The 27,623-nt window shown below is 47.9% G+C and overlaps 1 protein-coding gene across 5 annotated transcripts in view; it reads right to left on the bottom strand.

The window, feature by feature from the left end:
• Nucleotides 1-8,633: 8,633 nt before the first annotated feature.
• Nucleotides 8,634-27,623, bottom strand: part of ATP9A (ATPase phospholipid transporting 9A (putative)) — a 129,031-nt gene continuing 110,041 nt past the window's right edge. For 4 of the 5 annotated variants that reach the window (XM_057701316.1, XM_057701312.1, XM_057701314.1 and 1 more), the window contains exons 19-28: nucleotides 27,193-27,291; nucleotides 24,640-24,729; nucleotides 24,399-24,543; nucleotides 23,522-23,586; nucleotides 20,899-21,054; nucleotides 18,558-18,622; nucleotides 17,036-17,144; nucleotides 16,376-16,433; nucleotides 14,381-14,584; nucleotides 8,634-13,053 (exon numbers count right to left, since the gene is read on the bottom strand). In XM_057701316.1, the coding sequence (XP_057557299.1) occupies nucleotides 12,917-13,053; nucleotides 14,381-14,584; nucleotides 16,376-16,433; nucleotides 17,036-17,144; nucleotides 18,558-18,622; nucleotides 20,899-21,054; nucleotides 23,522-23,586; nucleotides 24,399-24,543; nucleotides 24,640-24,729; nucleotides 27,193-27,291 (1,128 nt within the window). In that variant the 3' untranslated portion in view covers nucleotides 8,634-12,916. Of the gene's footprint in view, nucleotides 13,054-14,380; nucleotides 14,585-16,375; nucleotides 16,434-17,035; nucleotides 17,145-18,557; nucleotides 18,623-20,898; nucleotides 21,055-23,521; nucleotides 23,587-24,398; nucleotides 24,544-24,639; nucleotides 24,730-27,192; nucleotides 27,292-27,623 lie in introns of those variants that run through there. The other variant, XR_009048352.1, reaches the window with a different exon arrangement.

Genomic DNA, 27,623 nt, shown 5'->3' with positions numbered 1-27,623 from the left:
TTGACCACCAAGTATCCATTTGCCTTTCTTTCTTGGGGAAACAAAAACAATGCCCTTGAAAAATTACCTCTTCCCATGGCAGACAATCTGGAGGAACTGTCAGTCAAAATACCCAGCCACATGATCCAAGAACCATGAGATTCTCCCACCAGGATTTTGACTCTGGAGTGATACTCGGGGAGTGGGGGTGGGGGCTGGATTTAAAAAGCTGGAGGTGATAAAACAAAACAAGCTGCAGGAACCTGACTAGAGGTGGATTAGCTCCTGCTACCTGTATCCCTAGCATATCCTGGTCCTTGCCTGTTCCAAGCCCAAGTTCCAGTCTCTGAGTCACTCGCATGCTGGCAATAAATTCTCCCTCGCCGATTCTTGGCTTAGCTTTGCCAGTGCTGATTTTGGTTGCATGCAAACATGGAGCTGTGACTGATACAGAATGACTTTACGTGTTCACACACCATGCTGGGCATTTCACATATATCAATACATTTATTTTTCTCGATAAGTATTATCAGTTAGGGACTGGGCACACGTACACTCACAGACAATACTCATTTCGCAGGTGAAAAACCTCAGGCTCAGGGTACATTATTTCTCCAGCATTTCACAATTAGTAAGTTAATAAGCCATGTCTGGAATATAAGTGTATCTTGCTTTCCTTATCTGTTAAATGAGTTTAATTCCACTTAAACCACACGGTTACTGTGAGGACTCAAGAAGACAATACAGGTGGAAGACACAGCATACACTCCCATTTGGAAGCCATGTGGCTCTCACGAGTCTCTTTTTTGAGAGGCATTTCCTGGGCCCAGTGGAGATTCTTTCAAGAATTAAGAGAGCTTTCTCATGGATTGATCCAGCTTTCTCATGGACTGACCTACCAAAAGCCACAACCCTGGACTTGGAGAAATAAGTCAGTCATACTTGGGGCAAGCAACGTGGTCTGGGGCATGAACCACAGCCTTGTCTCTGGTGATGGGAATCCCAGCAGGTCCACCGTCTAAGGTGGCCTGGAAAGATTGGAAGGCAGTGAGCTCTGGCATGGTGGAGACAGGCCCAGGGGGGTAAATGGATGCCTTCCTGCTATACAACAATACTCACTTCCTGCCACTCATCAGCGCTGGTCACAAATCCTCTTCTTTCTCTTCCTCGATACACTGAACTCTTCCTGCCACAGGGCATTTGCACGTGCTATTTCCGCTGCCTCAAACACTCTTTTCTCATACCTATGAATGCTGGTTCCCCTCATCTTTCAGATTTAAGCTCAAGATTCACCTATTAAAGGACACCGTCCCTGGTCACCAAGTCTAAAATAGCCACACACAGTCCTCACCCCTCACCCCGACCCCACTCCAATCAGTCTCCCTAATGGCATCCTGATTTAATTTCATCACAGTAATTATCATGATGAAATGCAGTTACCTTATTTGTTTACTTCACTTATTCATTCCACAGTTACTGAACACTATGTGCCACCTTTTTCTAGGTGCCCAGAATAGCAAATAAGTCAAAAAGCATACTTTTCAGTGGACAATATTGAAAATAATCCTTTAATAGCACTAAGTGCCTGAGGACAAATATAGCAGGGAAAGGGGTTAGGGAGTGGCAGGGCTGTAACTTGTTAGTGGGGCAGTCAGGGAAGGCCCCTCTGAGAAGGGACATCTGAGCAAAGACTTACATGATGCTTGTGTGTTTCTCCTCCATCTAAGACAGAAGGTCCTTCCAAGAGCAGGGGCCATGAATGTCACATCCTCAGTGCCTAGAAGCTGCCTGGCTCCCAGTAAGTGCTTGTGGATGTTAAATGGTGCCTCCAGACAGCTCAGGGGCTCTCTTCCCTGGTGACAACATCCCTGAGATGACTCATGACTCGAGGCCTCTACCCCATCCCAGGGCTGACTCTGTTCATAATTAGAAGGTGGGAAGAGCCACAATGTCAGCAGCTAGAGAATGTGGCAATTCCCTGGGAACTGCTATGTCAGGGATGGAGGTAAGGAGGGTCCTTGGGAAGGACTGGAGTCAGATAACCAGAGCATTCGTCATCTTCGTTGGCATTTCTCAACCTCTCATGACATGCCATAAAGGAATGCAGCTTGCTGGACAGAAGCGAGGCTGTTGCTTTTACCAGGAAACTTGAAGTTGAGGGTTAAAGCAGATTACAGCTCCAAAGAGGCAGTTGCCTCTAAGACAATGGACCTGGGTTCCAGTGCTTGCCCCACCTCTTACCTAGGAGCTGTGTGACCTTGAGCCAGTTGCTGACTCTCTTAAAACCTTACCAGTAGAAAAGATAACGACAGTCTCTCCCTCTTCAAAAAGAGTCGGTATGTGAAGCACTTTGCATAAAACCAGAGCTGCTGTTGAACTAAGACCCTACACACCAGACGAAGAAATGATTTGATGCAAATTAGAACCACAATGAGATACCACAATGCACCCACCAGAGTGGCTAGGATGAGAAATATTGACAACAAAGAGAATGAATTGACAAGCTACAGGTGGGGAAAAAGGTTTGTGCAAATCACATATTCAGGGGCGTCCCTGGTGGCACAGTGGTTAAGAATCCGCCTGCCAATGCAGGGGACACGGGTCCGAGCCCTGCTGCAGGAAGATCCCACATGCTGTGGAGCAACTAGGCCCGTGCGCCACAACTACTGAGCCTGCATGCCGCAACTACTGAAGCCTGCATGCCTAGAGTCCGTGCTCCACAACATGATAAGCCACCACAATGAGAAGCCCATGCACCGCAGTGAAGAGGAGACCCGCTCTCCACAGCTAGAAAAAGCCCGTGCACAGCAACGAAGACCCAACACAGCCAATAAATAAATAAATAAATTTATAAAAAACAACAACTAATTTAAACAGCGGGGACAGGGGACATGAACACCTCACCAAAGAAGACACATGGGTGGCAACCAAGCACATGAAAACATGTTCAATGTCATCAACCATTAGGAACATATAATTAAAAACCATGAAGAGAGACCACTGCACGCCTGTTAGAATGGCTAAAACAAAAGGACTAAGGATGCCAAGTGTTGAGAAAGATGTGGAGCAACTGGAACGACTCTCCTGTGTTACTGCTGTGGAATGCCGAAACGGCGCAGCCCCTCCGGACACAGTTAGTGGGGTTTGTCTTTTAACAGAGTTACTGAGATATGTTATATACTGTAAAGTTCACCCATATATGGTGTACAGTTAAGTGTGTTTTAGTGTACATATAGTTGTGCAACCATCATCACAAGCTAATTTTAGAACATTTTCCTTCACCTCCAAAAGAAACCCCCTACCCATGAGAACTCACACCTATCCTCTCATCTTCCCCAGCCCTAGGCAACCACTAACCTACTTTCTGTCTCTATAGATTTGCCTCTTCTGGCAATGGACCATCGGGTTGTTCCCACTTTTCGGTGCTTGTGAATAGTGCTAGGAACGTTTGTGTTGCTACGTGGCCCTTCTTCAGCCTCAGCGGCTCTCAGTGATGCTTTTCTCACCTGCAAAATGAGGGTAATAACATCTCATAATCACAGAATGAGGGACAGGTGGGAAAGCGCTTTGCAACCATAAAACGCCGTGACACAGCAAGGCCCACTTTTCCAAGTCAGGTTCCTGAATCTTCCAGAATCCACTCTTAAAACTCAATGACCACAACGCTATAAATCAACTACATTTCAATAAAAATCCAAAAAAAAACACAACTCGATGACTCAATGCCACTGAACCGTATACTTTCAAATGGTTAAAGTGGTACACTTTGTGTATACTTTACCACAATAAAAAAAAGGAATTCCAAGTCATAAAGGTTGACTGAGCTCTCACCACGGGCCAGGTCCTGGGCTGGCTGAGGACAAAACTGGAAGTCAGCTCCTCCCATGCCTCCCCTCCGCACCCCCTAAGAGCAAAACCAACGAGAAAGCTCCAGTCACCCCCTCCCCCTTCACTTCTCTTGGTTTATTTTTTTCAAACTCAAGCAGATTTTGCCTTCTGCTCTATTAATGAACTTGTTTTCATGTGAAAAAAATGTGTTAAATGATTTGCCAATTCAATAACTGACTTACTCTCATTCTCCATCCCAAATCGTGTTGTCAGTGGAGTTTGGGGGACGTCCTCTTTCTCCTTTCTTTGGCTACACCTACCCCTAGCCCTGGAGAGGTGTGAGCCCCAGGTAGGGATGCCCAGGCCAGGCCAGGCCAGGCCAGCATAAGGCCCGCAGGTTCTCCGGCTCCCACTCAGAGCACTGGCGGGGGGGAAGGAGGTGGAGTGGGGAAGAGGAGCCACTCAGAGCAGGGCAATTTAAAGGGAAAGCACCTGCAAAGGCAAGGAAAGGTGAGCGGAAGGAGTCAAGGTGGGATATTGCTTCTGTGCCCAAATTTTGAAATCTTTTAAGGACTCTATCCAGACGGGTTACCTCAGCGTTTGGAAAACACACGCACGTGAACCCATTTCTATGAAGGACTTTGAGCGTGGGGGAGATGGCCGCCCTCCATCTGCGGCCCGCCCTCCGCTCAGAGGCCCTGAGTGAGGACAACAGCTGTGCCATGAGCCCCGCTGCTGGCTCTCCCAGGTGGGGTTCCCATTCCTAAAAACAGGCGGGGAACTGAAGCTCAGCGAATGTAAGGAATTGGCCCCGTATCTCTTGGTAGGTGTGGGAACTGGTATTCAAACCAAGTCCGTCTCGATTCCAGCGGGGTCCATGGCCCAGTGCGCTTTGTTGCCCCTGCCAAATTCCAGCCATCCCCTGAAATGTCGCATTCACTGTACTCCCGTCCCCCATCAGGCCCAGAAGAAAGGTAATGCTTTCTCTTGGTGTCTCCTTCAAGTGTGAAGCCATTTCAGAGCAAAAGTCTCCACGTCCGCATCAGGCAGCCTGGCTAGCGGATTTTTTCTGGCCTGATTTTCTGATTCTGGTGGTGATGAGCTCCCTAATAAAATTATGCTAAGTTATGTGCATAGCGAGTAGCATCTTACATTCTAATTACTGGCCCCGTCTTTGAAGAATTCCTGTGCAATTTCCAGGGTAATCAGCTCACCTCTTTCCTTGGGTCTGATTAGTCCTTTGGGCCAATTGGAGCCCCCACCCCCCGCCCCACTCGAGTCAGCAGGGTTCTGGATGTCGTTAGCTACTCCCATTGCCTTTTAAAAAATCTGTTTCACATAAAAGGACAAATGAGAATGAATATTTGCCCATCTTTAAGACACTAACTACATTCTTTTCCACAGCCTGTTCTCGTTATTCTTTCTTTCTTCAGGAGGAATTTGAACACAGCCTGGGTTCCCGCACGCAGTTCATGACTGCAAAGCGCTTCCTCTTCGAAATCCGACCCAAGTGGGCATATTCTAGAAATGCGGCAGATTCGAAGAACGGGACCCACTAATTCTTCTCTACTGGTTCTCCCTCCAGACTCAACTTCTATGTTGGAAGTGGCTGGCTTTCCAGGACTCACCCAAGAACAATCACCTCTACCCACTGCACCCCAGGCAGGGCTGAACAGAGACCCTTCGTAGTATTTGCTGGAAAAGTAAGAAACTTCATCCAAGGACCGACTCCTTCTCTCCTTTATGTAATAGTTTGTATCGTTTATGCCAAAGAAGTCACGCAGAAATACTGGGCATGGGAGTGGGATGATTCCCATGGGAGGAGGGGGGGTCTCACCTGAACCCCCTTGCGACACAGGGGTGGAAACAAAGACAGGCAGGGATGCATCAGTGAGAGGGTAAAATGGGGCCCCTCGGACACAGTGCAGATTCTGACATAGTTCATAGTTATTACGGCAACGTTAGTAATGCTTACTTGGTCCTCACACAGCACTCAGTCTGAATGCCATGGACTGCGGGTCCTACCTGCCTCCCTGTGCCTCCCCCCATCTCCACCACGATCCCCCTTGGTCTCAGCACTCTGGCCACGTGCCCTCCTTTCTGCTCTTCCGACACACCCAGCCTTTCTAACCCCAGGGCTTTTGCATACCCTGCTGCCCGAATGCCACTTCCCCCAGAGCTTCCCACAGTTCCCTTCCTCTCATCCTTCAGGCTTTTGCTCCAGTGGTCCATCCCAAGGGGCCCTTCTCTGACCCCTATCACTTCCTCTATCCTCACTTTAACCAGATCATCACTCTCTACCTCCCACTCGCCCTGCTTTCTTCAGAGATTAGAATCTGTATCTGTCTGTCCACTGTCTCTCCCATACACAAGAAGATAATCACTATGAGGGCAGGGTCTGTCCATCTTGTTCTCCACTGTGCCTCTAGCCCAAGGAACAATACAACACATAGTAGGTGCTCAGTAAACATTCAGTGAATGTATGAATGAATGAATGAAAACGTCAGCATATTCCACACAACTCCAATCCCTCTTCTTTCGGGATTCTGCAATCTTTCTTGAAAAAAAAAAAAAAATTTCTGGGCTTATCTGGACCCAATAAAAGAAAAAATGTTCTCTTAAATCTCTCAAAAATGAACAGCAGAGGCTTGGAACACCAAGTTCTCAGTGTAAGCAAATAGAACCTGCAGATTGAGTTTTAAGAAATGAGACCTGGCTGGTCACTGAGCATAGGTTGTGGGGCTGGTGACTTCATATATGATTCAGTTACCCCAAATTTTAAGGGGAATCCATTTCAAAATCAAAACCTCAGTATGGAAAGTGAAGGGTGGCTTTGCTTTGGCATTCCTACGAGAAGGCTGGCGTTCTGAAAAGATGCTACGTTGTAGATAACTCATCCACAAAAGGGGGAGCAGGAGGAGAGGGGAGAAACCCCAGGATGGGGCGTATTTCTCTGCTAAGGCTTCATATGAAAACCGATCCAGTAGTGCGTGATCCTCCAAAAATCTGCCAGCCCCCAAAGTACTTAAGTTACCCCTCCGACCACAGCCACATGGAGAACGAAATTAAATCCCACGGAAAGATTTGACTTTTTTTTCTTTTTTAACATTATGCAATGTTTGGATGAAGGGGGGTGGGGGGATATGAGAAGAAAAAAAAAACTCATCTTTTTCCCAGAGTTTAGCAAAGCTATTTCTAGCTTTTAACGATACATTTCACCATCACTTCATGGGTAGTTTTGAGAGGCGCGAAGGCGGGACTGTTCTGTTATGTAACCCATTTAAAGTAGGAAATTAGCAAGTCCTGAATGAATTCTGTTACTGTGCTCCGACTTGTGGAAAGTTTGGAGCGACTACAGGTCTATTTTGAGGTGAGCAAATCCATCATTTACAGATCAGCTCACAAATACCGCAGGGTTTCATGTCACCCTGAAAAGTTTCATAACAAAAACGGTTAAAAGTACTTGGGGTGTTGGAACGTTTCGTCTCTAAACCTTATTAGCCTGAAGAGTGAGGAGGGCAAGGCTTCCCAGTTGCCCATTATTCAAAAATGCAAATATCCGAGATCAAATAAATATTCATCTCACCCCCACTCCCATCTTTTTTTTTTTTTTTCTCAAGCTAAGTCCAGCAAAACAGTCTGGTCAACAACATAAAAAGAAATGTCTGTTTTTAACGGAGCCATTGGCCACAAAATAAATTCTGAAGCTATGAAAGCAGCGTCTTGAAACAGAACAGTTGGGAATGCCGGGCCCGCCGGGCTGCTGAAAACAGGAAACAGAAATGTCTTCTGATCCTCAAGTTCCCCCTAGTGGCTCGGATGGAGGAGTGTCTGCACATTCATGGAATTTCACAGCAGGCCGCTGCTGTCTGAAGCCTTTACGTTGCCGGCATGCGGTCAAGGAAAAGTACTGTCCGTCTGCTCCTGAGCGCATGCGTCCCCCACGTGCCCGGGGAGCCGCTGCTGAGTGAGGCACAGCGCACGCACAATCCCCTCTCTAGCCCGTGAACTGAAAACGGCCCTTTCAGGGTAGAGTCAGCAAGAGGAAACCAGCAACCCGCACGGCAAAGAGCTAATTAAAACACTGGCCAGTTGGATGCATAACCGGCTTCTTAAGACAGGAGTTTATACTGCTGGGCTCCTTTGGAAATGAAGGCAGACTCTTTAACAAATGGCAAAACTGACGTGTACAGATTTTATGTGGGCTTCTCAACCTGGATGCTTTTGATGTTGGGTTGGATGCGCCTCTGTGGTGGGGCTGCCCTGTGCCTTACAGGGCACCCCTGTGCTGTCCTCATGAGATACCAGTAGAGCACCCCCCTCCACGTTGTGACAACCAAAAATGACTTAAGACATTGCCCCGTGTTCCCTGCAGGCCAAAATCACCCCTGGTTAAGAATCACTGGATTAAATGAAGAAAACACCATGTCCTCTGCATCCTACACAATAGCTAAAAAACCCCTTTTCCCTAAAAACATAAGTGACTGGGTTCCTAAATCTTCTATCACTTGAATTTAAAAAAAAAGTTTCAAAGCTATCAGACTGTGTATATAAATATGAATCATAAAATATGTTTGCCTTTTTTTATATAGATCACTTTTGGAAATTCTAACATGTCTGGCATAGACAACAGTATAGAATAATACATAATGCATGGGTTTGGGAGGTTTTTTTGCTGCAACAAGTAATTCTTTACCTCGAGAAAAAGCTATTTACAGTTTATGTACCACCAGATACACACAAAACAGGAGCATTATATTAAAAAGCTCTTATTTTGACACCAGAATTTCATGTTTCTGCACGAATTAAAATGATCCCCGAAGGCATAAAGTACACAAGCTTTATTAGGCAACAGCAATCGGCCACGCTGGCAGACAATGAAAACAGAACTGCTCAAAATCACGCAGAATCGCATATGTGTCATCACAGGATCAAGAATTTAAATCATCTGGGAGTTCCTGCTACATTAAAGTTCTGTAGCAGAGCTTTCCTCTAATCAAAAAAACGCGGTCCTGGTGAATATTTGCCATGAGGATTACAGATAATCTACTAATGAGGAAGTCAAGGAGTCCTAGAGGAATTCACAGTCAGCTCCACTGCAACAAAATAACAAATGAGCCACAATTTTTGTTTTTGGCAAATACCACGCCCCCTCCCCACCTGCCCCCCAGCAAACACACAATCCACTGACATTGCCCAGCAACACCAACAGACAGTGCCTCCAGCTACACCGTGATGGAGAAGACGGATTCCCAGGAATGCCGCGTTGGCATGAGAAGATGCTACGCATCTCCAAATACTGCAGTGCTGCTCACGGGCTTCTCGGTTCCATCCAAAAACATAATGTATATTTTTTTCCAAGATAGAATGGACGTAATTAATGGAAATATTTCCTAAGTAGCATATATAAATGACCAAAAAAATAATAATAAAGCTTTATGTTAAAAGAAGGAGAGGGAGAATAAAGTCGCTGTCTTTGCAAAACTCTTTGTGTATTTCTTAATGACAAACAAAATCGTGAATAACAGGATTTTAACGCAGTGAAAACCAAGTATGTCTTCAAAACACTTGAGGTGACATCACATATTCACACACACACACATTTCAAGCACGCAAAAAAAGGTCAAAGATAAAAATGGTTGATAGATGTTGGCCTTAAATAGGATGGAGGAGAGGAACACATAGGTCCCATCTGCAATTTTGGCGGAGGTTTAAAATGCTGCCCCATATCCCCACCCCAGGAAAAACAAAACAAAGTATAAAAGCAAAAGTCTGGAGAAAGAAAATTAGGCATGATTGTGTTAATTTCCAATGCTCACAAAAGCCCAAAATACATTCAAAAGTATCGTCAGTGTAACCTAAATTTTCAGCGGAAAACATACGGAGGAAAGGGTAAGCAGACGTTAATATTTAAGATCACTGCTACAAAAAAGGGTTTCACTTAAGGAAAGCGAGTCTGTGATGTGGATATAATAAAGCTAAAAGTCGGAGGAATCCCAGCTCTGGGCCTCCCAGCTCCAGGTGGCTGTAAACAGATGCTTTGCTCCATTGTCAAGATGTTCCCTCGGATGCCCTTCATGGCTCTGGGGTGAAGGCCTTTGCCCCAAGCAACCCAAGTAAGTGCAGCCCGTCTCACCAAGCACCATAAGCAACACACAGGTGCACATGCACGCTCTCAAATTAGCATCAAAATGGGCAGACACAAGAAAGCACTCACGATGGAGATGCTTGTCTGGTCACTTTCCTAGAGAAAGGGAGGAAACAAGGAGGGAAAAAGAGATACCAAACAGATTCCTCACTTCACCACACACACAGCCATCACCAAAAAATAAAAGAAAAATAATCATCAAATAATAAAAGTTACTCTGACAGAAATACCTAGTGTTGTCAAAGGGCAGGGGAAGGTGTGATTTTCACTTTGAGGAAAAGTACTTAAACAGGACCGATTGTGTGCCAGGGGGCCTCTGGCCTCGAGTTAAACTGCGTATAGGAGACTTGGGGCCACTGAGTTCCAAGCCGAGGGGCCCTCCGAGGTGTCAACCGTGTTTCCTAAGTTCCTTCCCGATTGGTGAACAGAATCTTTATGCTTTTTACGGACCCAGGAGTTTCCTGTAAAACGGCTGGGGTTTTTTGCCTGTGTCTTTGTCTTCTCCCCACGGCGAAGCTAACCCGGGCAGTGCCCGTGGACGCAGGTTCTCTGCTGGGATTACGTCTGATGTGCGCAGGCCAGGATCATGTACTCTCAGCTGACTCGCAGCTCCCACCCTGTGGGTCTCCGGAGTTTTGAGAAGCACACGTGTGCGAGCAGGCTGTCCACTGGCAGGGTAGCTCTCCAAGGCGGCCATGGTCTCCACGTGCATTTTGGTCCTCCTTGCTCCTGGCTGCCTCCACCAGGGTGTGATCAAGAGGCAGAACGAGGGGGTTTGTTGATGGCGCTGACAAGCACCTGCGACCTCCAGGCACGGCTTCTCCCACTCCCCTGAGATGCTTTTCTCCCTCCCAGATGCCAAGCAGGAGTTTAGGTGTTGACTTTCAAAGTCAACTCAAGCACCTCAATCAAGACTGGGAATTAAGGAAAAGACCAAAGAGACCGTCTTCATTCCCTGTCTCTGCTGGAAATATCTAAAAATATCCTAACAAGGGTTCCACGAGACCTACCTGTAGGAGCCATCACCTGTCTGTGAACAAGGTCAAGTGCAGGGTTAGAGAATTGGGAGCAGAAGTACCTTTAAACTTCAGTTTTAAAGGCTGACTTCCAAGAAGACAGACAGGTGCAGAAGCGCTGAGCACACCTCCTCCCGCTCCACCTCTGAATCCACATAAAATCACCCAGCAAAGACGTCACAACGGCTCCCCCTCTCAAAGCTTTGGACAAAGATCCTCTTCCTAAATAACCATTAATTCGACGCAACATCTCTCTCCTGTAGATGTTTTCTGTGTGGCAGAAATGGCTGGGACAGAATGAGAAAAATCCTGCAAAACTGCAGAATCTTAAAACAAAAATAGAGGTGATGTCATAGCCAATTTCGCAGTGCCTGCAACTTACTGTCATTCAATAAAGTTTTAAAAGGGTAACAGAAATACATGAGCATACTGAGTGCTCCGAAGTCAAGGACGTCATGTTCCCAGCTCTCCAAGAGCAGGCTTACCCTAGGGTGGTGGCCATAATTTACATCTCTGAAGCACGGGAAGAAGAAACAGGCTGAAGGGTTGGAGGGGATGTGCTCATAAAGGATTAATCACAAACCTAAGATCTCAAGCATGAGCAGCTCTTGCAGATCCACCACCCTAAGCCTTCTGGCATGCACATGTGGCTTCCGCCAGGACAGACTTGAAAACCCAGGAAAGCTTTGCCGGGCCACGTTCAGCGCTTGCAAATTCTCTTCTTCCTCTGAAACAAGAAGCCACAACTTTATAAGAAGCATGCATGTGCACGTGGACCCCACCCTTGGTGAGGAGAGGAATCTCTACTCCTGGCTGCCTTTCAGCCAGTTCCCTTGAAATCTGCAGGCAGCGCAACGGAGCCCAGACCCCTGAGCTGCGTGCAACCCAGGCCTCCCCACACTGGGCTCCTCGCTCGAAGCTGCCACCGATGAATGGCAGTGCCCTCAGAGGCCTCTGCCTTTGTCATCGTGTCCTCAGTAATTCCTCCTAACAGGAAACAGATTTCTGTGGATGTAAAGAGCCCCAGTCCCTGACCTTTCCGCTTTGGACTCAAGAGGGTCTGAGCCACATGTGCTATGTTGTCTAAAGAATTAGCCGAGCCTCTTGTCACACTGTCGACACATTTAGGGGCCGTCCAGTGGCGCATTTCCTGCTAAAGCAACTCTGCTGAAAATGTCTCAGGGTGTCCTCAGATAGTCACAGACTTTGTAATTGTTACCAGGTCCAAACACAGCAAGATAACACCTTTGAAATTCTTTTACGAGGTGGCAGGTGACATTAACTCCAGGGCTGCAGATGCTGAACAGGAGGAAGGATAACATCCTAGGTTTATGGTTCTCTCTCTCCTGCTTTCTTCGCACGTGCTTTTCTATAATCCTAGGACTCCAGTGCCGTTTCAATAAGCTGGGCTGCCTTAGAGAGGATCGTTAGCATTTCCAAACTGAGATTACTTCTGGTTAACTTTTCATCAAATATCACTGTCTTTTCCCCCAAACCTATACCGAGAGCTTTATCTTTCTCTGAAACCAGTTTTTTAAGAGCAGAAAGACGTAAAAGGTGCACACACACTAGGACTGGTTAAAACAACAACAAAAACCCCTCTACAGTCTTCAACTAGACAGAAACTTTTATCACATGACAACAAAATTCAAGTCATAAGGAAGCCTGCACAGTGACCCATGAACAAATCTCTTGGCTGAGTCACCGGTTTTCACACAGTCACATTCACTCGACTGTGAACCGCCAGGCCCGCGTGGGCCCCTCTGAGGCGCCTCCCTCCTGTTTATTTGGTGTCGGGGCTCTGTGGACACGCGGAGCCTCTTCACATCAGAACTGCACGTGGGCGCCACCACTGCACAACCCACGGGCGGCGGTTAAAAGAAATGCAACTTGAACTCTGTCTGCCAGAAGGGCAGAGCCCGGGGTCCTCTCCTGAGCACACAGCCTAGGACGTGAGCTTCGAGTAGCTGGGAGGGGAGAACCGCCTTCGCAGGTACTTGAGGACGTAGAGGGGCAGACAGCTGACCAGAGTGATGACAGACACTTTCCATAAGAAAGACAACGTGGCGATGAAGTACACGTCTGCAAGCAAACAGAGGACAGCAGTGAGCGCGCAGGAACGTCCCATCCAGAGCCGACTAGGCGGCAGGGCCACGGCAGGGGACGCGGGCTCCTCTCCCCCAGGGGATGTGCTGGTAGTGCCCGGGCTGCCAGTCTGACCTCCCTGCCTCTGTCCTCCTTTCTCTGACCTGCTTTTGGAGCGTCCAGATCATCCGTGAAATGCTATTTTCAACAACATGGAAAAGAAAACTATGGGCAAAAAACCCCCCTTCCAGGTGTTTTTCATTTGGAATCTGACAGCTGGAGTTCTTTCTAAACCTGGCAGAAAGTGACGCTCAAACACACAGTTCTTCCCAGCAACTTTTCCCCTTCGCCTCAGCAATAGTCACAGAAGCCAGAGCCGGGCTGAGGGTGGTGCAGAGGGGGGCGGAGACCCCTTGTCAGGAAGAGTGTGACCTGGGGGGGTGGGGAGCTCCCCTTCCTGCTGCCAGTCAACCTTGCAGTTCCGAGGTTTTTGCAAGAGAGGAGTGACAACTCGTGATTTTCAACAGGACGAGGAGCGGACGCCATGGCAGCCGCGTTCCCCGCCTCTTGAGCACAGGCTGCGGGAAATGCAGCGGGCACTGAGTAAGCACCTACTAAGTGCCAAGCCCGGGGGCCCACCCATTGGCTCAGCCCTGTGCCTGGTCCACGTCTAAGGTGAGGAGTGGAGCTTCTTGAGGGTAGAGCTCGCATCTTCTAAGCCTCTGTGACTCCCCAGCCTCAAGCCATTGAGCACACAGTAGGTGCTCATAAAGCCCATTTGGAGAGACTTTTCAAAGAAGTGTGGTACTAAGACTTCACTTTCCATGGGAATACTTCTTTTCCCTTTATCAGAACCTCCTTAAAGAGCGTTTGCTGACAAAGAAGAGGTGTGATGGAAGATGCTTTCACGATGAGGCAGTTTCTCAAGCTAACAATAGTGGTAGCTCCTGCTGGACTGTCATCTACGCTCCAGACACTCACTGTCTCCGCAGCCCCACAGAGCCCAGCACAACAACCAGCTCCCTGGAGAAGCCCACCACGTCCTTGCAGAATTGAACGAATCCCCTTCTAAGCCAGCAGGCATGGTGTGGTTTTAAAGAAAACACTCTACATTGAGATCACGCCCGCCAGCCTCAGTTGCAAGAGGCTGATTCTCAACTGCCACTTGTCCCCAAGGGACACCAGTGAGAAAAGGGAGGCAGCTGAGTGCAAAGGCCTGCTGAACAAAGGGCCCAGGACACGCGCGCTGGGGAGGCTGCCTCCCTTCATAGCTTATAAGACCCCTGGGCCTGACGGGCAGGCTCTACGTGCAGGGGCCTCTTACCGATAAACTCGTGGAGGAACACCAGGGAGGCGATGTAGCAGGCCAGGCTGAGCAGCTCGGCCACCGTCATAAGCCAGTGCCACGTCTGGATGGTCAGGGCCACCATCAGCAGCTCTGTGAGGATCAGCGACGTGAAGGAAATGGCCACGATGTGCACGAACTCCGACTCGAACAGCAGCAGCGCCCCGTACATGATGGTGCTCCCTGCAGAGGCAGAGGGAAGCCTGGGTGGGGAGGGGCTTCTGCAGCCCACGTGGCCCTCCCTGCTGGGAGCCCATGCCTGCCCCCCTTCCCCACCCCAGGCTCACCCTGCTGCGTCTTGTCTGATTCCATTTTTTTTTTCCCCACATTCAGACATGGAAGGTACCATTTGTTAAAGGAGGTTAATGAGCAGTACTTTATGCAGGTTTGAAAGAGCCATCACATTCCAGTTTCTCATGTTCCCCTTTGGTTTTATATAATAGAGTTTATAATTGGATAGAGAGGGAGAGGAAGAGATAGGGAAAAAAGGAAAAGAGGCAGAGCGAGAGAGTAACTATCTGGATTGGGTCGAACAAGAAATAGACGTTTTTGTATCTCATTTAAAACGACAGATGTAGTCAGCCACAGAACAGCAAATACTGTATGATCCCTCCCCCGCCCAACCAAGGAACCTAAGTAGTCATATTGGCAGAGATAAAGTAGAATGGTGATTCCCAGGGGCTGTGGGGAGGAAGGAAAGAAGGCATTTGTTGCTGAATGGATACAGAGTTTCAGTTTTGCAAGATGAAGAAGTTCTGGAGAGCTGTTTCACTTCAAGGTGAATATACTGAACATTACACCAAACTGTGCACTTGGAAAGAGTTAAGATGGTAAATTTTATGCTTTGTTTCCTTTACCCCAGCTCCGCCCCCCCCCCACAAAATGATAGAAGCAACCAAGAGAGACACTCAAAGAATTATACACCTCTCTCCTCAGAGAAAGTGAGGGAGAGTCCAGCTAAGTACGTTTCCATCCAGAATTGCAGGAACTGAATGGGTAATGTCTCACACTGATCAAAAACACTAGCTACATGAGATTATTGCTTAAAAGCAGAGCCAGGAGACCCTACATCCCCAGACTCCTCCAGTGACCGCCTATTACCACAGTGCTGCAGGGGGAGGGGTGCAATGAAGCACCACTGCTTGTTGTGCGGAGCTTTCATGCACGATCTGCCTTCTTCAACCAGATACATGCATGGCACTTTGCTACACTCCTCAAAAAAACAAACAAAAAACCTCAAATTGTTCCAGTGATAATCTAGCCTCCTGCCAACAGATTCAGCGGTCTTTACATTTTTTGACCACACATCCCGTCAGAAAAAATCACTAAGCGTGAATCCCCAATGGACAATGTGTATTTATAAATCATCCATGTGTACCTGTGCAGGCAGACACAGAGAGACAGCAGGACCCCGGTACAGATATATCAGGTACGTTATAAAACACACATAAAAATAAAAATTCTACAAAGCGGGAGGAAAAAATAAATACAAAGAGAGGTTCTGATAGTCCCTTCTCCTATTCCAGTACGTCACCTTACAAAGCCTCTCCAGTCTGAGGGACCCTCGCTGGAGCCCACGGAAGTAAATACGTTGTTCAAAAACTACAACTTGACCTCAAAAAAAGTATCAGAACATTCCAGAAAGCAACCACTTTTTTGTTACAATGACTCGAACACCCCAGCAGGCTTTGATCCGTTTTAGTTGTATTCTTCTCTGACTTTGTCTCAGTTAAGCGGACAGCACCACCTCACCCGTGTGACTCTGCCCAACAACCAGGTCCTTAGAACATGTGCCGCGGGGGGGACACACACGACATGGGGGGGAGGATGACACAATGCCACACCCCTTGCTGCAATCCTGCGCTCTCTGGACCCCAGCTGCTTCTCTTTGTGTTCTACGGACAATACGACAGTGAAGTTGACCGTGGGCCAAGGCCAGTGCATAAGACAACAGGTGCCTTCACCTGTCCTTACCTTGATAGATGCTGATCAAAACCCATATCAAGAACGTCTTGTAGGAGAGCGGCCGCCCCTGAACGAGAGAGAGGCAGACACAGCCAGTCAGCGTGCGGGGAGCGTGCAGGGCGCGGCCGCCTTCAGGCTGCGCTCCACCGACAGACAAGGCAGCCTGCCTGTTTCCATCAAAACAGGGGCTCACACACAGCGAAGTGCATTAGCGAAATGACATTTCTTAAAAAGAACTGACATTAGATGGAAATACTGGGTTGGCCAAAAAGCAAATGAACTCTTTGGGCAACCTAATAACTCTGCTCTTTATTAAAAACCCCTTGGGGACAAACAAATGCAATTACACACGCATACATCTGTCTGGAGTGCACACACAAGCATTTCCAGGAAGACACACAAGTCGCAGCTACAGAATGGAACAGTAAGGGGCTTTAGAGAAGGCATTAGGAGGCTTGTTTTCAGATGATGTTTCACTGTACAGTTTAATATTCTTCACGTGTGCATGCAGAAAAAAATGTAAGCTCCCACACCTTCCTCTCAAAAGTAAGAAAGCCGCCAGTTCAAGTGCATTCACAGACATGGAGGGTCTGTGTGAAATACATGAAAAGAGGGAGGGAGGGAGAAACAAGGGAGGGAGGACGGAAGGGAGGAAGGGGCTCAGTGAACCTTGAGGAGATCCTTGTAGAGTTCAGGGTACAGCATGGCAACTTCTGACTTGACATCTTTGTCCAGGACCAGAGAAAATACAGGAAACATGGTATAGATGGTTGAGTACCTGGGAGGAAAAAAATCACCACAGGTAAGATCCAGCCAGTGGAGTACGAGCCATGTGCTCCCCCAGCCTCTGGAGCCCAATTTCCATTCCTTCGTTCAACTGCTACGTGCTGAGCACCTGGCAAGTGCCAGGGCCAGTTGGAAGCACTGGGGATTCAAGATGAAAAGCAGACGAAAACGCCCGCCCTCAAAGAGCTTCCGTGCTGGTCAGCGAGTCGAAACACAAATTCAGTAAATTATACTGTGTGTTGGAGGTAAAGTGCTGAGGAAGAAAATATAACGGGAAGAGGGAATAAGACACAGACAGGGTGGTGCACTTTTAGAGAGGCTGGACAAGAGATGGGACATTTGAGAAAACGCCCACAAGAGGTGAGGGGCAGCCATGCCAACATCTGAGGGAAGAGCATCCCAGGCAGACAGGACAAGCAAGTGCAAAGGCCCTGAGGTAGAAATGTGTCTGTCCTGTTTGAAGAACAGCGAGGTGGCCAGTGTGGCTGGAGCGGAGTGGGTAAGGGGGAAGAGAGGAGATGAAAATCAAGAGGGAAGAGGGGACCAGATGGCGGGGTCGGGGGATGTGGAGCACAGCTCAGGGAACCCCTGGTTCTATTCAGGCGTGTTCTGCCACTCTTCCAGGACATGACAAAGGACAGGCCATTTCTCCAATTAGAAGCAGGCAGAATTCCAGTGCCTACTCTCAGACTGAACATAAGAAGATGGAAGGTGTACTTTGTAAGACTCCCCTGGGACCAGCCGGCCTCTCTGTGCTTCCTGCCCTGGTAACCAGGAGAGCGCCCTGCCAGCATCTCTAACGAGGGCACGTGGTAACCAAACTCCACCTACCTGGGGAATTCAGAGACTGAGCACATCCTCTGAAAAGGTCAAAAGGAACATCATAAGTTCCAGGTCAGGAACAGGTGGTGGGTCTGATGCTAGCAAATGTCCAAGGGACCCTGTCATAGGTCAGCAGCACGCAGTGACCAAGCTCTATCGGGGCACCCTGCAGATAGCAAGGCTCTGGCTGCCTCAGAGACCCATCAGCAGGACGTCCACTAGGGGCAGCCATGGCAGGGGACGGTGCTTTCCAGATATCCTTCCACTTTTCCTAAGACCCCACTGAAATCACTGAGTCTGTGAAGCTTCCATCTTGCCTGGCTTGCCAATCAGCTGACAACCTCAGGCTCTCACGGGCAAGCATTCTTCAACCATCAGGTACAAATGGACCACAAACAGATCGGACTCTGCATCCGCAATCCGGTTAAGGGCTTACCAGTTCAAAAACGTATTCACTCAAGAAGGTTCTAAACCAGATTATCAGACCTGCCTTGACTTAGGGACTGAAGGATCTTTACACAATGCTTCTTCCTTCTTTTGTGGCATTTCATTAAAAATTAATACTGTGCCTGGACTTCCTTACCCAATGATGAGGAATCCTTGATAGAGAGGAACGGAGGCAAAGTAAAACACAGAGGAAAACACAGCCTGTGCCAAGGAAAAAGGAGAACGTTACCAAAAACCATGACCAAAGCCCTTATATTTGTATAATAAAAACAACAGCCAACACTTACAGAGCACTTATTTTACACCTGCATTGTTATGGTGCTGTAAGTATATTAGCTCATTTCATTCCTATAGCAACCTGACGAAGGAGGTACTGCTGTCCTCATCCTCATTTTACAGATGAGGGAAGTAAGGCACAGAGAGGTTAAGTGACTTGCCCAAGACAGCACAGCTCATAAGGTACAGAGCCAGGAGTCACCCAGAGAGTTTAACTCCAGAGTCCACTCTCAGCTCCTCTGTGGACATTTAAGTTACACAAGCCGGACCTGGGAATATTTTGTATCCGATCTCAGTGAATCTCTAGAGCAACCCATGAGATCAAGTCCTAATATCCCCTACATTTTACAGAGGGGGAAACTGAGCAGATAAACGGCCCTGAAGGACTCAAGCCCAGTTCTGTCTCCAGAGCCCACACTCCTGACAGCTCACAATTACCGCCTCTCCAGGTGTCCAATCGATAAACAAGTTGGTTGCATGTATGGAAACCGGTTACCCTGGACGGTGGAACTGCAGAGAAGGCTTCACTTCTCCTATTACATGTTCTACTCTTCCTGGAAATTTTTACAAAGAGCCCATAATCTGCTACTTTTGCAATTAAACAAAAGCAATAAAAATATTTACAACCCCCTACTGAAATGTCTGCTTCCCGATTCGGAAAACATTAGCTACTGGCAGTGAAAAACAGGCTGGGGAGATGAAATCAGGCTTGATGCTCTGTTAACTTCCTTCTCTGAGCACCTACCAGCCAAAAGAAGTAAAGTGACCTCAAAGCTATTTTCTATTAGTATAAAACCCACGGGAGGCCAGGGACAGCTGCTGCCTGAAGGCTTTTTAAAAACTGAACACGGAGGAAAAGGCTGGGCCAGCCTGGTGGTTAGAAAGAGCGTGTAACCAGAGACCTCTTCCCCTATCACCTGCTGTGGGCGTTCACTTGGCACAGAGCTCAGAACCCAGGAGGCGCCTAGGGCCACGGTCATGGGCAGCCCTGGCTGCACCCGGGCCATGATTTTAGAATTGAAAGGTGAAAGCCACTTTTCAAATGACTTCTCACCCAGGCTGGGCTGCTGCACAGGAAGGATGGTTATAAAAACGTCAAGAATCTGGTGTTTAGTTTTGCAAATCAACGTCAGGAGCCTCTTTCTCTAAAAGGGCCAGACTGACCATAAAGCCTTCACCCTGAAAAGAGCACGGTGGAAAATAAAAACGCTGCATCTTCGTCTATGTAAAAGAGGCCACAGTCAAGGTGCAATTCTAACGGGACTTGCTCTCTCTCAGCCAGTCACTTTCAGCACAGTGGAAAGGGCTGGGTGGGCGGGTGTGTGTGTGTGTATTTCTATAGCACAAATAACAATTCCTTATACTAGAATTTTTTTTTTCTGAATCAATGTGCATGGTAACATACGGGCATTACAGAAGTCAGCTCATCCAGGCCAGCTTGTGTATGTCTGCCCAGGGACAAGCTGATTAATCCCCCAGGGATTAAAACCATGACATTATCCAGTTCAGGTGACAAGCTAACATAGAATAAAAGTACAGATGTGATCTGATGAACCGTAGCAGCTGTTAGCATTTGGATAGTGTTGATGAAAATCACTTTAAGGCTCCTCCACTCATAAATGCAATAGATATTAACAACATACCCCGCCCCGCCCCCCCCCCCCCCCCCCCCACAAAGGCACAGATGAGCCAGTGGAGGGTGAATTCTCATGTACATCAGGCAGCACCACTCGACCCTTTAAGGCAGGGTGTCTTTCACGTATGATTAAACACCTTTCCCACAAGTTAAAAGATCACCTTTGTCTTACACATGAGCCTGCTTTGTTTTTATTAATGATGGTCAGGATGCCTTCAGCACCTGATGCCTTATAAAACTCTCTGCTTTTCCAAGTAGTCCCGTCCGAGGGGCAAGGGCCAAGATGCTTGAACGGAGTAATGGAGAGGTCCGATGCCCACTTTACAGGTGGAAAGACTGAAGCCCAGAGCGGGCTAATGCTCACATCTGCTCCGCACAGCACGCACAGCCCTCGCCCCTGACACAGGAAGGCTCCAGGGTAGCCACTCCAAGCTCTGTCGCCCGGAATGTGGTGGGATGGGGGGAGCGCACTGAAACCAGCCCGGCAGGGGTAACAGCTCCACATGGAGACGGGTGCTCAGGCACTGTGCACGGCCACGCGCACGTGACCCCCCCTGCCGCCCACCTGCATGGTGCTGATGCACAGGCTCCTGTGGATGACGAACTGGCTGAGGGCGGCCGAGCGCTTGTAGCTGTTCCGGCCGTGCACCATGAGCAAGCGGCCCAGGTGCTTGAACTGAGTGATGGAGAAGTCCGCGGCCAGCGAAGCCTGCTTTCCTTCCTAAAATCCGAAGAAATCAGGCACCGTCAAGAGCACGAGAGGTCAAGGTAAACACGTTTTTCTTTTTTTTTTCAATTGAAAAAGCAAGACATTGGAAGGAGATCTTTGAAGAACTTCAATCAAGAGGTTCTTTGGTTTCCAGCTATACACGGTTGGTGGTCTGAGTCTAAATCTGATTTTAAAAGAGGAATTTATTTAAATAAAAAACATTCCAAAGCACAGATAGTCATAACTGGGAGGTCAAATGGATCTAGTATTAAGCCTCGGGGGTTACGCCCAACCCATAATGTGTGTCAGAAGCAAAGAATCATTCAACAATAGGCATTTAGCACTCAGCTCCCTTAAGAGTTAAACATACTGGGGCGGGGGGGCACGGCGGTGGCGGCGGCCCTGATGCTACCAACAATGCTAAACCTAACATTCCCGAACATACAGCTTTGCGTGTTCACAGAACTGGACATAATTTATAGTGCAGCCATACTATGGGATTCTCTAATTTTAAAAGGTACATGACAAATGCCACTAATGGGACAGATGGACATCACAGCTTCCTGGTGTGATGCAACAGGAAGGCACAAACTCCCCTTATGTGCTCCTCACACCGAAAACACAGAACCTGAATCAAATCCATCTGACCTACAGACGTCATGGGATGTTCTACAACTGCCCGAATGCTTCAAAATATCAGTCGTGAGATACAAAAAAAAAAGATGGAGAAAAGTGTTCTCCTGCTAAAGAAGAGTAAAGAGACATGAAGACATGAAAATAAACGCAGTATGTGAGCCTTCACTGCTTCCTGGAGATTTCTTTTTTAAACATCTTGAGGACAACTGGGGAAATGAGACCATGAATGTTATATAATATTATCCTATCAATGCTACACTTGAGGTGATGCTGTTATTTTGCTTATGTAGAAGAATACCCTTGTTTTAAGAGATCCAAGCTGAAGTATTTAGGGGTAACACAGTTGCAACTTACTTTCAACTGATTCTGAGAGAGCTGGAGAGGGAGAAGGGGGAGGAAGAGGCAGAGGGAGAAGGTGGCAAATGTTAACTGGTAAATTACAGCAAAGAGTAGACAGGTGCTCACTGTTCTATTTCAACTTTTCTGAAGGAGTTACATTTTTCAAAATAAAAAGTTCGAAGGAACATACAAAATGATGGATTTACATGTTCTTATATATAAAGAAATCTAAGCTATAACAGATTTAGGCAAGGTGCATTTTAAAAAAAAGCATAGTGTAACGTCTTAAATTTTAAATTATATGTGAAAATAATGTATATACATGTGTAAGACGTGTATGAATATGTGTGTATGCGTATATATGTATTTATGTGTGTGTATGTATAATTTTATATATATATATATATATATACCCATAACCAGTACTGTACACACAAACAAAAATTCTGGAACAATAACCAATGTTACTAGTTTGATACCACCATCTAAAAGAAAGGACGCACTTTATCCATTTCTAAATTGTTTCAGTGTTTTACAGTGAGCATTTTTTACTTTTATACTCCAAAAACCAAAGGAATCAGAACATAATTTTTAACAGAAGGGAAAATGTTTTAGTACTATCAGCATCGTGTAGAGAATTTCATCTGTTAAATTCAAGTGTGCTTCCTAAAATCTGCATTAAAGGAATCCATACAGATTTCAGACCTAACATCTCCTTCAAGGATCATTTAGCTCTGCAACTTCAAGTAACTATGAACTGGATGAGAACCAGAAAACCAGAAAAAAAAGGGGGGGGAGGACGTTTTTGGAAAATGCAAATGAATGAATGTATGGAACAAAATGCAGAGGGAAGCATCTCCAGGCCTCACTCAAGGCCTCTGTACTCTTACTCTACACACAGTGCTAACAAACATGGCGACCAACCTTCTTGCCTACAGTCATCTTGAGATCACAAACGAGAGAGGGCAGCGTAAACTATAAACGGCAGGCACACAGTTGACAGGGAAGAAAAGAGAAAAACTACTACATTAGAACACACAAACTTTAAAAAACTGCAGCTGCCACAGCCTTTTAGTAGGGGGCAAACCATGCCACATTCTTCCATAATCCCCAAGAGATCATCCCACAGGGTGATAACTAATGCTTTTTACTGACAATACTACCAGGGAAGAGTCTGAAGTACATTCGCTGCACCCTAAGAATGTACCAAAACACTAAAAATTAGGTTTTGGCAAGCAAAGACTCAGCACTTGTCTGTAAGATACAGTGACATGGATCTCTGACCTCCAGGTAGTAATACTGGGTAATTATGATACATCATTCCTTATGCTGTGTAATTCTAATCTAGACTTTCCAGAAGCATTAAAGCTGTGTCTTGGAAGGAAAAAGAAACTCCAGTTGGTGGAGAAGAGCAGCTCCCAGCTAACAACACAACCACTTAACATCCTAACGATGACCACTAGGCAGAAATCAGCACACCCCTGCCCCCCCGCCACGTGCTCACCTTTCCCTCCACGCCCACGCCGCAGTCAGATTCCTGGATCATACTGACATCGTTGCCTCCATCACCTGCGGGTCACACAGACCAGAGAGAAAAGCCAGGAAATGACGGAGAGGCAAGACACATAACCTCACTTCTCATCGTTACTTTAAATAATCACACGTGTTGCTTTTCATTGCCTGCTGAGTGTCTTCTCTGCTCTGCTCCACTTAACGGCTCCAGCAACCTGCAGTATCAGGTGCTTATTTTACAGGGAGAGGAGCTGAGAGTCAGAGGGACCAGGTGACTGGCTGAGGGTCCTGGCCATTGAGTCACTGAGCGAGGGACCTGTGTCCATGCCATGTGGGCGTTTACAGCACCACACCCCCTGCCTCCAAGGTGTGGGTGTCCCATCATTATCAGCAATGACAGACGTTGCACTCACGGGACGTTTACTGTGACAGCAGCAAGCACTTCTTAAATGCTGCTGCCCCTCTGAACCCTCATAAGCACAGTTTGTGGGACCCACTGTTACTCTTCCATTCTACTAATGAGCAGACAGGCTCAGCCAGGGAAAGGAAGGCCCCCGGCACCCTCGGCTAGGAAAAACCAGCAGACTGGACCCAGATCCCTCTCGCAGTGCTGTCTTCGCCCCTGGGCATCGCTCTGTCCCACGTCACTAGCAAAGGAAGAGCAAGGTAAGACAGAAAGCCCTCGGCATGCTTCTCCACTCTTTCTCAAAGCAAGATATTAAAAAATAATCACAACAACATACATAGGGCCACGGCGGGGGGTGTAAATGCCAGGGCCTGAGAAAAGTGGCCTGGGGAACCTGACCACCACGCAGCAGGACCCAATCATCCCTGGGAACATGGCTCTGTGCTGGCGTGGCAGCCCGTACCTACTGCGCACGTGAGCTTCCCGGTGCGCTCCTGCAGCAGCCGCACGATCTGGGCCTTCTGGGTGGGCGCGCAGCGGCAGCAGACCACCGCCGGGCACTGGCAGGCCAGCTCCATGAACTCGTACTCGTAGTACTTGAGGCAAACCTGGCGGGGATCAGGGAGAGGTGGTGGGTCGGCCAAGGCCCCTCCCGCCACGGCAGCTCCCGGGAGGACCCTGCTGGTGGGGGTCCCGGCGCCCACCTCCAGGGAGTCTCCGGAGATGACCAGGGCGCAGTCGTGCTTCCTGCGGAAGGCGTTCAGCTCGAGGTGGGCCTCGCCGCGGTTGGTCACCTGGAAGGAAAGACCGGATGAAGGAGGCCTTGCTCTCCGCAGCTGGTGGAACAACAAACAGCGGCCTCCTGGAGCCTCGTGAAGACGATGGCCAGCGGCCCAGGACCGCCCCCGCCCCGCACCTCCCCGGCCACCGGAGCCAGACAGTCCTGTCTGCTGTGACCGTGGGGCTCGGGAGGGCCTGCACGCCAGCCATCCCCTCGCATTTCCCCCAGCGTGGCTGTGACCCACATAACAAAAATAAGAGCACAAAGCCATGCACTTCCATTCTGTGCCAGGCACTGGGCTAAGCACTTCTCAGGCATTTTCACCCCAATTTTATCTCAAAAACGCTTCCAGGTGCGTGATGATAATAGTTCTACTTTACATCTAAGGAAACTTGACCCAGGGCAAGACTTGTTAGCCTGGCTACAGTGACACAGCCTGGCCACTGCAGGGCAGGCCTCGGAAGCCAAGCATCTAGCAGGGGCAGCCGGCTTTTCTATCAAGGGCCAGGTGTTAAATATGACACATGTTGTGGACCATACACTCTGTTACAACCACCCAACTCCGCGGCTACAGTGCCGAAGCAGCCACGGACAATACATGAACGGATGGGTAGGTCTTTTGTTTAAATAAAACTTTATTTACAAAAACAGGTGGCCAGCACATGGGCCACAGTTTGCAAACCCCGAACTCTAGAGCACACAGTGTGTTCTTATTATGTGTGACAGTTATGTTCTGTAAAGTCGCTGTGAATAGTGAATTAATGACTATTAAACCACTGCTCCTGGGGGAGATATAGGGCTAGGCTCCTGTGAGCCTCTGGCCAGTGTTTTGGTCTGTCAGTCAATACATGGCCTTATTTTCTATGTCTCTCTGTTTAAAGACATCTTTGAAAATATATATTGCTGAAATAAGTCAGAGAGAGACAAGTACTGTATGATATCACTTATATATGTGGAATCTAAAAAATAAAACTAGTGACTATAACAAAAAAAGAAACAGACCCACAGATACAGAGAACTAGTGGTTACCAGTGGGGAAAGGGAAGCAGGGAGGGGCAAGATAGGGGTAGGGGATTAAGAGACACAAACTTGTGTATAAAATAAGCCACAAGGATATATTGTACAGCACAGGGAATAAAGCCAGTATTTTATAACCAAATGGAATATAACTTTTAAAAACAGTGAATCAGTGTGTTGCACACCTGAAACATATAATATTGTACATCAACTATACCTCAATTAAAAAATTTTAATTAAAAAAAATTTATAGTTGATTTATTAACCTAGACTCCTGGCCAACAGGACCGTAACTCACGCCTGGAGGAAGCTTATCTCCAGGAGGTACATCACAGCCTTCCTGCACTCAGGGACGCGGTCCATACCCAGCTCTGTGCTGGGGGCCATCTTAAACAGTGAAGTTGCTAACAAGAAAACCACAAAAATGCAAAAAATGTAGCACTGAGTAGACTGAAAGGGACCCTGGCATCCGTCCGAGAGCTGAGACAAGAAGGCAGAGCGTCGCCCTGCTCCACCTCAGCTGGGAACTTGCTCATCAGGTGACTCAAACTTTCCACCAAGGTGCCTGTGTCCATATAGGACTCTGAAAACCCCTCGAGTACTGATTTTTGGGTTACAAAAAAATTCTAGCGAGTGGGCAGATTTGCAAAAACAGAATCCGCGAATAACGAGGATCCCCTGTATCTGCCTCTACGCGATGCTGGGCGTACTATTCCTGAAACAGCTAGATTTCTTAAAGCTTCAAAGTGCTATAGACCAAAGGCAGGGGTATGGGGGGAGACTTCCAAAACACCTAGATGACCTCCAGTAGTTTGGCTTGGTGGCTCTGATGGCAGATAAGTACCACCGCCACATCTGGCCCCAGAGAGGATCTGGTTGCCCTTCACCTCCCAACTCAGTAAGGCCAATCAGTCCTTGGCTTCAAGCTCTGGAGCAGCTCTGCGTGGCTGCACTGTTTGGGCCAAGTGTTTGGCCCCAGGGCAGGGAATCCTCATGTGCCACCCAACAGGTCTCCTCCTAAAGGCTCCTCAAGGGTTTTTCAGGAGGAGGCCAGTATCTGTGATCTGTAATTTATTTCCTACCCAAGGACTTGGCTTTCAAGGGTTCAGTGAAATCCCAGACGTGTACGTACAATTTCACACGTATGAGCGCATCTGCATCCTTCACGCTGATCGTACCTAACTTCCATCAGCTTCTCAAAGGGACCACAGCCCCCACTGGGTTAAGAACACAGGTTAACACGGGGCAGTAACCAGGAGCTCCTGCACCACCACTGGCAGGAATCCTTTAGCCTCACCTGGGTCATTCAATAATTCCACCCAAACCAACGATGTGAGCTCCCCCACCCTAGGTGGTTAATGTACTTCCCCTCCCCCCATGCGGCCCACTCAAGGTTATAAGGTTACAGGGCAAACAGCAGCATCACCCCCATGAGGCCCCAAAGCAGAGAATGCTTTACCAGCCGAAAAATGTGGATGTCTTGGTTTCTGGTCACCAGATGTGCATTCTTTGCTGTGCATGTTGCTGTCTCCAGCTTGTCCCCCGTCAGCATCCAAACCTGAAATTACCACATGGAAGGGGTCCCCGTGGTTAGCGTCTGAGGCCAGCCTGTCGCCTGTGTCAGCCGAGTTTCCAAACACATCGAGCTGAACTTGATACGTTCCATGGACCTCCTTGAGGCCTACGATGTCCCCAGTGAACCACAGGAAAGGCCCCAGTTCAAGGGCTTCAAGACCTTGGGTGTCCACCACCGGTGGCAGCAAAAGCTGGTGTGGCACTTTCGGAAAACTGGCCACACACTTCAGTAGACATCATGAAGCTCAGCCTCTGCCCTCCTAATCCCCGATCCGGGAATTCTTCTTAAAGCAATAAATCATCTCAAAGAAGGGG

This window comes from Hippopotamus amphibius, chromosome 12, assembly GCF_030028045.1.
Source record: "Hippopotamus amphibius kiboko isolate mHipAmp2 chromosome 12, mHipAmp2.hap2, whole genome shotgun sequence".
NCBI lineage: Eukaryota > Metazoa > Chordata > Mammalia > Artiodactyla > Hippopotamidae > Hippopotamus > Hippopotamus amphibius.
Note: the sequence above shows the minus strand (reverse complement) of the source record. Positions and strands in the feature narration are given on the sequence as shown.